Below are 14546 nucleotides of genomic sequence, written 5' to 3' on the forward strand. Positions count from 1 at the left end.
CACCAGACGCCACTGTACAGTTAAAATACATCAATTCAGTTGCTGCTGAAACCTGCCAGCAAATGAAGCTTGTCATTCATTGACAGTGTGTTGATATATCTGCACCAAATTTGTTATGGTCTCTATGAAGCCAAACTGCTCTGCTAATGTTAATCTGCCTTTGAAGCCACTTCTCAGTACTAGCATCACTGCCTCAGATCCACCTGAGCTCATCAGGCATTAGATCCCATAAGAAACCCACAAGCTATTTCCCTCAGCTATTTCCCAAGTTCATAGGAGGCTTTGTAGCCCTGTGAGAATCTCATGCTTCTAGTGATATGACAGAAGGTGGATCGCAAATGATAATTAAGCAATGGAGAGTAGACATAAGTACAGATGAAGCTTTGTTCCTTACCCACCAAGCAGCTACTGCTGGACAACATAGTTTCTAGCACAGTCAGTACTAGTGTTGGGGACTTCCAGGGAAAAGCTCTTCATGATTAAATCCTGGTAATTATACAAGAAGAAAGAGAAACAGAGGCATACATCTAGTATGATGCAGCCAGAGTTTCTTCAACAGAGTCTGTCTCTGTTGTTCAGTTAACCAGCCCCCAAATTCATGAGCCAAAATGAATTTCTTTCTTTTATAAGGTATCCTGCCTCAAGCATTTTATCATAGTAAAAGGTAACAGGTCATTGCAGGAACAAGACTCTTGCCTCTTGAAGGTATCAATTCCTGAAAGTCCAGTAAGTACTATTCAGAAACCTTTCCTGATAAGTTTGTGAACATTCATTCAGTTCTTCTTATAAAATTCACAATCTATACAACCCTTTTGCAAGACTCCCACAAGGCTAGTACTTATTTAGTATGGGTCACATCAAAACTGTACTATCCAGAACAATAATTCATGCAACTTTCTCTCAGACTAACCATTTTCAAAGGTTAGATGTCAAAATTTGTTAAAATTATTTTCTATTCTGTTAGATTTCCATATATGCCTGGGTTTGGAGGCTACCGTGAAATGTCTGCTATGGAGACATAAGGACTGGGTTCAAGACAATCACAGGATGAGGAGTTTTGTCTTAGTTACTTCCTCATTGCAGAGCCAGAATACCTGACATCCACAACTTAAAGGAGGAAAGGTGTTTTGGCTATAGATTGCAGAGGTTTTAGTCCATAGTTGGCTGGCTCCAAGGCAGAGTGGCACAGCAGAGGAGCATTACAGAGGAGAAGCAATCCATGACAGAGCAGGCAGAAGGTAGCAGGCAGGAGGGACTAAAGCAAGGTTCTTTTTCCCTCGTAAGCCATCCAGAATACAAGATTTTAGGATGATATCATCTATACCAGGGTGGGCTTCCCTATTTTCTAAATGCAGAATTATGGTTTAAAAAAAATCAGTGGACTAATTTAGTACCATGTACCATTAATCCCAGTATCAGACCCAGCCAACTCTAAAAAGCCTTACGAGCTCATGAAGCTTTGGGTGGACATCCAGACACAAGCATAGCAGCTCTACAGGAATGCTTTTATTACTTTCAAAAGAAACCTCGGTTACAGAATACAGTAGGACATTCAACCTATGTCTATAAAGTCCTTCACTTTTTTTACAAAAGATCCAAACTTTCACTCTGGTCATTTATTCTCAGCAATGGTATTAGAAATGTGTTTGAGATACATATGTGACACAAGTCATAGGCAGCTAGGGGCTTGCAAGGCCTGTAGACAATATCATGACAGAGAACTCCTTGACTAGGGTGGTGAAGTTAGACAAGGGTCTGAGACCCTGTTATGCCATCCCAAATGTATGGATGTGAGCTGCCATAGAAGGGGGTCATTACCCCACAAGGATCCACTGACAATGTTCAGAGAAGGCACAAAGGAAACATTTGATTCGTTCTACCCCTTCACTTCTTTGAAATGACAGGAACACACAAAAGTTAACCCATTTTTTTCTTGCTAACCACTAGAGGCATTAAGTATAAAGTTTGTATTTTATTTTATTTATTTATTTTTGTGGTACAGGATCTTGCTACACAGCTTGGACTTGTAGTGATCCTCCTGTCTCAGCCTGCCCCATGCTGGCATTACAGGCATGCGCCACTATGCCTGGTTTCAGTGACTCAGTGTTCCTGGGAAGGGGCCAGCATGGCTTGTGGTACTAGGGATGGAACCTGGGTCCTTGCGCTTGCTAAGCAGGTGCTTAAACCACTGAGCTATCTCCATAGCCCCCTACTTTACATATTTTAAACATCATAATTTTACTGCTTTAAATTTTATCACAAAATTTTTTTGTATACTTGTGTTCACCATGGATCCCTGGGAAGGAGAGCAGGATGCTACTGCTTTGCACCAATGGTGGTAGACATTGTCCAGGCTGGATTTGGGCACGACTCTCCCTGCATCCAAAATGTTTATCAGCAGCATTTTTCTCAGAGAAAACCCAGCTTAGCACTGTTACTGCTGCCCTTGACAAACAGAATGTAGTTTTTAAAAAATGCAGTATGAATTCTTCCAAGCATCAGGACATCTGAAAACATCCAAACATTACACTGGACGACCCAAGGACTTTGAACAATGAGGCAATGACAATCAGAGAACTTTGATTACTGATATTTACTAAGATTTTTCCAACTAATGCCCCTGACATTCTTTCAAGCGCTATAAAGAAGCCCACTTCTCTTTGTTCCTGATGGACAGTCCTTTCACTCTGTCTGCCTGCACCCAGGTATTAAATCATATGCCTGTTGCCATCACAAAGGCCTGTCAAGTGGATTCTCCCTCACATTGTTCATTTACAGATATTGTAAGTGATTACCAATATTTAGCTTTTCCCTCCCTCCAGGGGAGAGATTAACATCCCAGCTCCCATCACAGTTGGTCAAGGCCACAGGATGCTTTTTTATCAATGTAGTATACTGTTTTTTGATCAAGTGCTATATTGCTAAAGGCCCAGCAAGAGAAAAGTAAGCATAAAGGCCCTGGCTGCTTCTCACCTTTTGAGGCATGTTTGTGGTGGGGCAACATACGCCACAGAGCCAAGCCTTCCATGGTCCAGATTGTTCATGTCACGTATGTAAGAAATAAACAAAGTTTATAAAACTGAGATTTCAAAGGTTAATGTCTTATTACAGCACACACTATCCTAACATACTAGTCAAGTTACACATTAATGAAAATAAGTTATTAATTTAAAGTCAGGTAAAAATATCAAGTATTTCTTTTTCACCGTTTTTTTCTGGGAAAAAAAATCTCAATCTCATTTAACTTCAGCATGAATTGCTCATATATTCTGAAAAATTTTTTTTTTCTTCAACACGTACTGGCTTGCTTTCTCTTTAACAGGCATGATCTTGACATGTACTAGGTCTAGGGCACTGAAAAATTCCACAAAGACTTGTCTTATAAGCAGCTCAAGTGTCATGCTGAAGTTGTTGGTCTAGCCTTCAACCTTCGTGTGCACGGTGTTGCACATCAGGTGTATCCTGCTAATCTTGAGGTGAGGGGTGGCACTCTGCCTTGATGTAATGTCCTCTAGAAAATCTGAAGTTTTCATACAAGCTGAACAGCCACTGTCATACTTTGTTCCAGCAGACAGTCCCAGAAGAAATAGAAGTGACATGTGATGACTATAAAGGGAATAGAAATGAGTTTCAGTCAACGGCAGAAACTCCCAGGAAATACATTTTATAAACTTTTCTGCTAAAACAAACAGATTCAGCACTTGGGTTCTTTCTTTCCTTTGACTACTCAACTGTTCATTATTCTAAATTGGTCTATGATCACATACCGTACACATTTCCTTTAAAAGTATTTGTACAACAGAGACAAATCTTACAAAATTTCATGGAAGCATAGTTGTATTTAGTGAACTTATTATTTTCAGGAGAATAATAAAAAGAACTTAAAAGAATTATTTTTAAATGCCTTAATATTTTCCCAACTGCTCATTTTTAAATCCCACCTTCAGGGAGACCATGGAATGATCAGCAGTTTAAAATTCTGCCATGTGAAAGCAGAAAAGGACACAGTTGTTCATGAAAAGCCTCACAGAAACAGAAACCAAGGAAACGGAGAGGGAAAAATCACCCATATATGGCAGTTTTGACAAGAGGCCCATCAATACCCCAGGCTTTCCAAGGCACATCATTATCTATCTGATCTGCCAAATCCGATACTTAACATTGTCTTCAGAACAGTTGACATACCCTCGAAAAGTCTATCTTGTAAATCACAGAGAGAGATGACAGGTTTCACAGATCTCATCAGTGATAAAAAGGGAGGCATACAGGGGCAGATACTGGGTTTCCTGCTGGCAAAATGGACAGAATGTACTACATAGATTTCAAGGGGAAGGATGATCTCTATTTTCTTGAGACCTAGTAAGAAACCACTAACTTCACCTATTTATCTCAACTCCTAACAAAATTCAGTTTTTGAAAAGCAAATGATTAGACAGGTGGTGTGGTTTAAGGGTATTTAAAAAGTGGTGACAGAAACTATTAAGGTGTGGTGAGGGATCACTGGTAGAGTGCTTACCTCAGGCATATGTGAGGTCCTGAGCTCACTCCTTGGTATGAAGGGAGACACCAAAATGATAGCAGGAGGAGCCAAATCACGTCAGCAGATTAGGCAAGATAAAGCTTTTCCTTCTACCACAAATTCACAGAAATAATAACAACAAACAACTTTTGAAAAGGAATCTGTAACTATACAGTATAAGGATTCCTTAAGGGAAGAAAACAACTGACAGCAGACAGATGGAAGGTGTCTTGGTTATTTCTCTTGTTGCTGCTGTCTTTGTTTTTGGAGAAAATACCCAACACTAGAATTAAAGAGAGGTTTATTTAGTCTACAGTTAGTGGAGGTTTCAGTCCATACTTGGCTGGCTCCAGGGCAGAGTGGCACATGGCAGAGGGTAGTACCTCATGGCAGTGGGAAACAGCAAAGAGCAAAGGGAAGAGCAGTGGCTGTGCCTGCTAGCAAGCCTCTCTCCCCTCCTATTTATTTACAGATTATCTGCATTATTTGTATGCAGGGTGGGTGTAGCACTCACACCCATAATCCCAGCATGGGTCATGAATTAATCACAAACTCCAGAAGCCAGCCCATGACTGCATGAGGCATTGGGGAGACAACTAGACACAAACCATAACAGAGGGAAATCACAGCCTGAAACACTCAAGGAGAAAATGTGTTAAAATGAAAACAAGGCCCTTCCACCCTTAGAGGAAACTGATGTCTGGAGCTGGAAATCCCCAAGGGCAATTAACCTGCTGGGTCTGGGCAAGGAGCCAGGTAGCCAATCCAATGCTTCTCACCAACTGTGGCCCACCTGGAAACAGCTGAGCACCTGCCTACTGATGTGCATGGTGAGTGTGCCCACGGCACATGGCAGTGAGCCATGGGAATGTTTATGCCCAGAGACTGACTAGCAGCAGGCTCTACCTGCTCATCCCCACAATGGCTGTGGATGAGTTTAAAACTTTACAAGGGTAAATTTTTCTGAATGAAGACAAAAGAATGGCAATACACTGCCATAAAACAAACAGATCTTGGAAATTAAAACTGTGATCACTGAATTTAAAAATTCCACTGATGGGTTAAACACTGGATAGATACAGTTGAAGAGCAACTTGGGAAGTTGGAAAGTCCAGTTAAGTAATTCTTCCAGAATTTAGTGTAATAGAGAAAAGTTAAGAAATATACAGAAAAAAAAGGGAAGTGATTGTTTGAATAAAAGCCAAACACGAATCCAGATGATGAGTAAGGGAAGCACAGAAGAAAATTCTCAGAATTAAAAACCTGCCTCTGAACAGATAAATATCCACTTCTTCAGTGTGGTGAAATTTTGTAACACCTAGGATGATGACAAATATCTAACAAAATAAATAAATAAATAAACAAATAAGGAAAGAGACCTTAGTTAAAACCCCAATATAACCAAAGCATTTGGATCGTTATTTTAGTCAATAGCAAAGGAGTATAGATGACTTCCCTTCCTTTCCAAAGGACCTGTAAATCATTCCAGGTGATGTTACAATCAGTATGCAAAATTGGTCAGGCAATGGCCGTGACTCATCCAGATGGCTAACACAGATAAAGGATCTACAAACTGTGGTACAGGGTTTCAGGGTAAATCCTGAGGGGATTTGACTGACCTTGGCAGATACAAAAGTTACATTTCTTGTTATATAGGTCTTGCTTTATCTTGGTCTTAACCATCCACCAGAAAAGTATAAAAATGAGGTATAAAAAGTATAGACATATTAATATGCTGAGCTGTAAAAGGCTCAAGTCAACAACTTCTGACATTGCCAGTCCTACAGATAACCCACTACTATTATGGACTACTGGACTATATTGGATTATTTTGCTGAATTTACACACCTACAATATTTAGATGACAATGGAATACCAATCTCTGACAAAATTAAACAAAAAAAAGGGGATACAAATGAAGGACCATTTTATATCTGCATATACAAAATAGGATAGATACACAGCTACTTTCTCTTAATTCAATGAGGTTTGTTCTAACAGTGTTTGGACAGGATATCATGTCTGCATCTTGTACTATGAATAACCATTATGAAGACAACAATATGCCATGTATTAATTATTGAAACTGTCCTACTAATCGGTTTTGAAGCTGTCTCATTGCTATTTCTCAATAAAATAAAAACAAAATCAGTATGCAAGACATCCAGGATGTTCACTTCTACTCTACTGCTTTTCATATCCACCTATTTTAGTGAACTCATTAAACACACTTGTTTAGATAACTCTCTGGACCAAGTTAAGATCTAGAAGTGCCAAATTATAGTCTCTTCTGCCGGCAAACCCCATTCCCACCACCTTCCCATTAAACAGGGCCTTTAATCTCCTTTGATTTAGTCCTTTGTCTTCACCTCATTATCTCATGCCATCAGGTCAGCACTCCTGATTCAGTTTCTTCCCCCAATTTGCCTTACATTCAATGTCATTTATTAAGAGGCTCTTTCAAATTTTCATACAGCCTGCACCATGCTAACCGGTGACTTTCAAACTAGACTCAGCCTACTCCAGGATCTAGAAACTCCTGACCGGCCAAGCCCAGAGCACATCATATTGTCTAGCTCTCTTGCAAACACTTGATTTTTACATTCATTAGAGTCCTTAAGGGCCTCCAAACTGCCTGACAACATTTTGTCTCCAGTCATTTCCTAGACCCATAGTTTATACTGTCCCAATCACCAGTGTTCTTTCAAAGTTATCTGACAATATTTTTTTCATCTCTACTCAGTTCCTATGTTCGTGTTCCATAGACGCGATTCAGAACTCCAAAATCTTTCTTTTACAGTGGCCCAATGCTTCCCTCACTTCCAACAGGGTCATAATATTTGATCAAGTTTTTCTTTTTTAAAAAAATAGGTATTTTTAATAGAAGATAGTTAAATATTTTTAAACACATGCTAATAAAAGCATTTTAACAAAGAAAATGGAGTATCATCCTCTCCTGCTAAGATTAATGCACTCTTCCAATTGCACTTCATAGAAGCGCTGACCCCTGCCTCAAATGTTCTTTGTCCACAGCGCTCTTCCTGGTTCTTCTACTTCTGACCCCTTTACTTCCTTTGCCAGCTTCTCTGTCAATGTGCTAGTACACCTCCGACCTCTTCTCTTCACCTAACTTGTTCTCCAGGTGATCTGGCTCATTCCCAGTGTATTCTAGTCACATGCTGATGACTCTCTTGCAGCAATGATTCAAAATACACTGGATCTTACTGCAAAGTGACACCGAAGGGAAAGGTCTGTGTTCATCTGCCCTGTCCACTGTCTGGCACCATACAACTTCCGGCATTTCCCCCAAGTTACGATGACCATGGAAGGTAAACATTTGAAAGTGAAAGTGATTCAGGACACTGAGGCAGCTATGCCAGTGCAACTAAAGGCATGAAACAAAACCTTCAGAATTATTTCAGAGAGCAGCAAGGATGACAGATAAGAGTTTTTAAAGAAAAAGGAGGGGGTATTTTTAGGGGAATTAATGACAATGTATATTTCACTATAATCATTTTTTTAAATGATGAATATTCACATTTTTTATCAACCACACATAAGAATTTTCCAGAACTGAAGATATGCACCCACAGATTCAATGTGCACTGAATACCATTCAAGGAAAATGAAAACATATCCCCATGTAAACATATCTGGGTAAAATGAAAAAGTTTAAGGATAAAGAGAAATGTAAAACTATCCTTTGAGTAAAATCACAAATTTCCCACAAAGGAAGAAAAATTACACTAACCCTAGACTTCCATATGAGACGATGGAAGATAAGTTAAAAATCTTCCAAGTGGGTTAAAGGAGGAAAAGGAAAATGATGAACCTAGAATTCTGCCTGCTAGTGCTCTTCAATAAAATGGACTTCAGAAGAAAGAAAGAGAGAGAGAGAGAGAGAGAGAGAGAGAGAGAGAGAGAGAGAGAGAGAGAGAGACAGACAGACGGAAGACAGACAGATAGGAAGATAAAAAAGGAAGAAAAAAATACCTTCCCACATCATTGCCACCAGAGTAACTGAATTATACAGAATATACTTAAACACTTCAGTATGAAAACAAGTGAGGCAAAAGGAGCACAAGAGTAATTACTGATACTGACTGAGTCTGGATTCCACCTAGAAAATATAAGGGATCTGTTATGTATGTACCACAGAAAGTTTCCACGGCCTTAAAGGAGACAAAACAGCTAAGTAGGAATAAATTTTCTAACAAAAGTACCAGCAGGGCTTGGGCTAATTTTAATCGTTTTCTTGAGGTTTTGTAGAATTTAGTACCAGTTTTTGGCGATTCAAATTCTGTAACTTTAAATAAAAAAGGAAAAAAGTACTGCCAAGATAATACTACTAAAGATTAACCTTTTCCATTCATCACAAAACAATTGCTTTCACATATTTACCAAAATATTCAAATTATTTTGCTATATAATCTTTGTTGTTTTCTAGATGATATGGAAAAATTTAAGAACTCCAATGATATTTATTTAATCTCCCTAACACTGTATCCTTACTTCATTTCTTAATAAATTCAACCAAACATTAATTTCACAAGGCTAATCCACAGTACAATATTCTAAGACTCACTATGAAAAAGAAAAAAAGACTCTTAGCCAAGATGATAATTACTTATTTAATGCATTTTGCTTTGAACAGCAATTTTCAAAGTAAACACATCATAGAACTTATAACTTATTAAAGACTTCATAGTGCTTAAAAAGTTGATTCTAAAAATATATTTTATTTGTCCTAAATGAATAACATCTGGAAGATAAAATAATAAATTATAGTAGTATATTTACCACCACTATAGTTAAGCTTGTATACACATATTCAACATGAAATCCTCTTAGCATTTTCACACTTTCAGCCTTAAAACACAAAACATTAAAGTTTGGCATACAAGATTTCAGTCTGACAGCAAGTTTTAAAACAAAACATTTTAAAATATCTATATGACATTCTAGGAGAACATGAGCACATGCACATACATATCTGCTCTCATTCAATCACACATACAACACACATGCTCACCAAAATACTCAGCAGATTTTGCTCTTGGGGATCAGACACTGTCAATCATTTCAAAAGGAACAAGGAGGGAGAAACTTTGTTAAGAATATATTTAAACCATACTTAAATGGCTCTAGTTATTCAAAAGGCATGCCCAAAACTGTTTCCAAATCTTTAACATGCATAGAATACCATCTCAATTCATCCTTAAACAAGCAGAACTATTCACCAATGGACACGAGTTCATAAGAAAGTGTGCACCCATCCATTCCCCAGACTGCTTCTGATAAGGTTGCAGATCCAGGCATTTCACTGACAATGAATGAATCAGAAGACTAAGCCCAGGTAATGTGGTTTGTTTTACAGAACCAATGGATTATACAACCCAATAGAATTAGAAACTTCATTTCAATCTGTTTGAAGTTTCCTATTTGTCCCATGTACAAAAGCAGTGTGAGATTCTGTATTGCAAATAACAGCTAATATCACTATATACTTTGTACCAGTACAGGAGGTCACTTTGTTGTTCCAAAACATAGATTTATTCTAGTTAAATTTCCTAAGTTCTAATTATATATTTTCTTCCAATTTCACACTCAAAACAGTTTAATAGTGCTTATCATCTATTCATCACGTATAACTCTAATAAAACCTGCCAAAACAGAAAATTGCTTTCTTGGCTCCATCCAGTAACGCAGGTTTGAAACCCTTCTCTATGAAAGTTCAATTTCATTATAGTCTGAAATATTTAAAACTCTGTGAAACAACACCAAAATAAACACCAATCATACACTTGGGCACTCATAACTGCAGTGATTTGAAAAACACAAAAGGCACAACAGAGAAAAGTAAGTGACAGAGAAAATACCAGCTCCCCATTTGCTTTTTATTTTTGGCATTCCTCTTATTTTATTTCACTGTTTATAAATTGTTCAAAGCATTCTTAGACTCTTAATGATAGTAATAGAATAATTTGGCACATTAACATTATAATGTATGGTATGTTTAACAAATTAATTTAAAAAAAAAACGTATCTACTACTAATCAACATTTTTCATGTAATGCACATATCTTACAGTTTTTAGGTCACATACATAAAGGTTTGTAACTGATTTACAGATAAAGCAATCACAGATTGCAGTAGTAATGTTTTGTACATGTGTGTGTGTGCGTGTGTCTGTATGTGTGTCTATACACACCAATCAGGGGAAAAACTGCATCCTAGCAATTTTACAGTCCAAAATTTGTCGATGTAATTTACATGCCCTTTTCTTCATGTTTTTCTGTACAAAAGATATATTTTTTCCTTCTTCATTCTTGATGAGATTTTTCTGCAATAACTTTACATTCATACTGCAAAAAGTAAAAGTTAAAATGTTACGAAATAAAATCTCTTGGAATTGCAACTTCCACATAAACTAAAAAAGTTCTATAAATATATATGTCATTTATTCTTCAAAGAATCTTGAGTTTACAAATTTACTACAATCAAATAACAAATGTTATAGAACAAATGTTAATTCACATTCTAGAAGTGAAAGGGCCACTGGCAAAAGCAGGACATGGGTAACTTTTCTGCATTACAAGCAAATGATAGCAATTTATGATTTAGATCAATCTTAGAATATAAGAGAAAGCGAAGTAGGTCTCCTTGAATGCTCAGTATGGCAAGTCAGCAAAGCAAAGGCTATAACTTAAAAGATAGATCTGATGTAGTGAACTCAGATACTTGTTTTTTTAAATCACCTATGATTTAAAGGAAAAAAATTATTACATTACAAAAAGCTTCTGGTCAAAAAAGCATTTTTAAAGTACAGCCATAAAAATGTACACCCATGAAACAAAATAGAGGAAATCAATGGAATTAGAATAACGGAGCAGCCAGATGGTTAAAAACACAGCAAAGTACATCACTCAATTCTCCTAGCTCACTAAAACGGTAAGTGGTGTCTCTTACACTCTAACCCTTGCTTCTAGGGCTGGGGTTATCAACAATGTCCTTTCCTTCAAAACTAAAATGATCAAACAACTGGATTAGCTATAGACAGTTCTAATTTATCAATATTGTAGCAATGTGGTTATTGAAAGTACCCCTTTTCACTTTTACAACCATTTCTTTTCGATGGATTAGAAACATGTAGATTAAACTACAAAAGGTTCTATAAATAAATAATATATATGTCCTTTATTCCTCAAAGAATCTAGGTTACACATTTATCACATTAAAAATCTAAGTCTACACATGGTCAATAAATCATACACCCTTAATCCTAACACATTTTGGCTTTTTTCTCCAGCGACTTTTCCACATTTAACAGATCTGGATGAATTTCTTCCAAATGGGTTATTTCAATGAAAGTGTAAGAGAAATCAAAGAATGCTGTCTTTACAAATAAGGGCCTTCTCTAGAAGAACCATTATTTAGAGAAAACTCATCATATGTAGCTCATATAGACAGTGACAAAATAAGCACTAGGTTACCATTGCCAGTTGTCGACCAATGTTTCCCATTGTTATGCCTCCAGCAAAATATATACATGGTAACCAGGAGCGAACATAGAGAAAATCTGGAGATGTATACCTAGAATAAAAATATATTTTAACATTTAAGATAATTACAATTTATCTAAGAAAATAAGTTACTTGTAGATTCAGCCTGAATTCTGAATGTTGTTAGCATTTATTTACTGAGTAAAGAAGCACCAAAAAAAATAATACTTACTGATAAACACCGTTATAGACTAGCAGCTGAGTGACCACCGTTGCCAAGAACGCGATTCCTACTCCAAGGCCAAAACCACTTCTGGATCTATCGAAAGTCCACCACAGTCCAATGGAGAGTGCAGCCAGTGTGAGAGACAGTTGTATGTTGTTATCAAAATCCACTTTCTGAGATCAATGTGTTAAAGAGTCATCTCAAGCTTTGAAACCAAATATCATCCTCTCACTTTTCCAAAATAAGAGATGTCACTGTTGAGGGAATTGTTTATTCCTGAGTACACTCATTCTTTTATCTTTCAATGTAATATATGTGACTAAATCGGATTAAAGCTGTCTCTGGAATTTACTAAACACCAGATACTAAGAAGGAATTAATTAATGGAGTCTATTGACCTATAATCTCCCCCTAAAAAAGTCTAGATGCATTCCCAATTATAAGGTCAGATCGTTGTTTGACAAATGCTTTCTTTGCTAAAAATGCAAGTGCAAACTTCAGAACACTAGTATTGCTAAAAGAACACACTTTTGCAAGAAAAGGAAACCAATATTACTTCTCAAAGAAGTTTAGAATTACTTGAAAATCATACAGGAACTTGAAAATAGGAGAGTTGACAGCTATTTAACAGAATATCACATTCTCTATATGATTTACTGACAGACACATTTTATAATAATGCAGTTCAGAAACAAGAGTACCAAGGACACAGTATCCCTTTCTATTATGTCAACTGTTCTAGTTTTAATTTGTTGAGGATAAAGCCTTGAAGGAAACATTATCTTGCAACCTGCCAGGCTATTTTGGTGCCTGAGACTTTCTGGCATAGGACAGTTTGCTCAAATGATATTTTATTTTCATCGTCTACTTAAGCATCTATTCACAAATGTACAGCCCTTTTCTACTCCAAAATCTCTGGGCAGAACGAAGCTTTACAAATTCAATTTTCTCATTTCTTTGCTAGAGGATTACACTAAAGGAATTAATTTCAAGTGTCATTAAAAGGGCATTATCTATGTCCCAAAGGCCACATCTTGGCTTTATAACCAACTCGTTGGGGGGGGGGGGGCTACTATCTCAAAAACTAACAGGTCATGCTCTAAGTCCAAAAAAATGTATGCAACTATTTCCTGCTACCTTCCCCATCCCATTGTTGACTACCAGCCCAGTGCCTTTATCAAGCCAGCATTCTGAACACTCAGCTTGCTGACATCTCAGTGTCTAAGGTCTGTTATATGTCACACCCTTAAGGTCATTTCTTGCTTAAGCTTGATTTATCAAGGAACCTATAGGTCACACAGGTGTGCCTTGTAGAAAAGCTTTTCTTATTCTGTAGCTGTCATAATGCTTAAATTATTAAGGACAAGGCTTGAACATTGATTCCTCTACAATAAACATCCACATAAAGAATGGCATTTGATGTTAACAGGATCCATCTTTGCTTATTAAGCTAACTTCAATCAGCAAAATAAAAAGGCTTCAATGAGAGCAAGTAAAATGAAAAAAAGAAAACAAAATGTATCAATCTTAAAAGTAGTACCATGAGGGTTGGTGAGATAGCTCAGCAGACTAAGGGCCTGCTTAGGCAAACTCAGGGCCCAGGCAGGGTTACATCCCCAGCAACACATGCTATGCTGGCCCCGGCCCTGGGTGCCCTGAGCCAGCCACAGAGATGGGGCATGCCTGCAATCCCAGTGCTGGGGAAGCTGAAAACAGGAGGATAACTATGAGTCCAAGCTACACAGTGAGACTCTGTACCAAATACATTAAAAAAAAAAAAAAAAAAAAAAAGTAGTATGTCATTTTCTAAAGTCTGAGTAACCTAATAGGAAAAAAAATCTATGCTATAAATTTCGTAAATGTTTTGAATTTTATAAAAAGGGCAGCCAAGATGTTATACTTAAATATTTCACTCAGTAAGAGTGAACAAAGTACGAGTGAACAAAGAAAACAAAATGTACATTATATATATAAAGTTTTAAAATTCTCGGAAAGGTTATTTAAATTTCTCAACTTAAAAAACACCACCTTAGGTGAAATGTTTAGCATAAAAAGATCTACTTCTACACACAGGGAATATATAACTACAGGGCAGCAAGGTAAGAGAATGAGATGTTCTGACACTGTTAACCCTCCCAACCATATGTGTTTTATAAAATCCTAAATTTTAAAAAAGTTCACCAAAATAAACATGCTTGGAAATTCCTTAATAGAAAAGAAAAGGGGCCAGGGAGATGGCTCCGTAGAATAAGGGCTTACCTGGCAAGCGCAAGGGTCTGAGTTCAAGTCTCAGTTCTGG

At 37.2% G+C, this 14546-nt stretch overlaps 1 protein-coding gene across 7 annotated transcripts in view; it reads right to left on the reverse strand.

Moving 5' to 3' along the window:
- Positions 1-10837: 10837 nt before the first annotated feature.
- Positions 10838-14546, reverse strand: part of Insig2 (insulin induced gene 2) — a 24745-nt gene continuing 21036 nt past the window's right edge. For all 7 annotated transcript variants that reach the window (XM_023709712.1, XM_023709713.1, XM_023709710.1 and 4 more), the window contains 3 exons: positions 12254-12420; positions 12013-12112; positions 10838-10884 (listed from right to left, as the gene is read on the reverse strand). In XM_023709712.1, the coding sequence (XP_023565480.1) occupies positions 10843-10884; positions 12013-12112; positions 12254-12420 (309 nt within the window). In that variant the 3' untranslated portion in view covers positions 10838-10842. The remainder of the gene's footprint in view (positions 10885-12012; positions 12113-12253; positions 12421-14546) is intronic.

Source organism: Octodon degus, unplaced genomic scaffold (assembly GCF_000260255.1).
Source record: "Octodon degus isolate 3935 unplaced genomic scaffold, OctDeg1.0 scaffold00014, whole genome shotgun sequence".
In the NCBI taxonomy this organism is placed as follows: Eukaryota; Metazoa; Chordata; class Mammalia; order Rodentia; family Octodontidae; genus Octodon; species Octodon degus.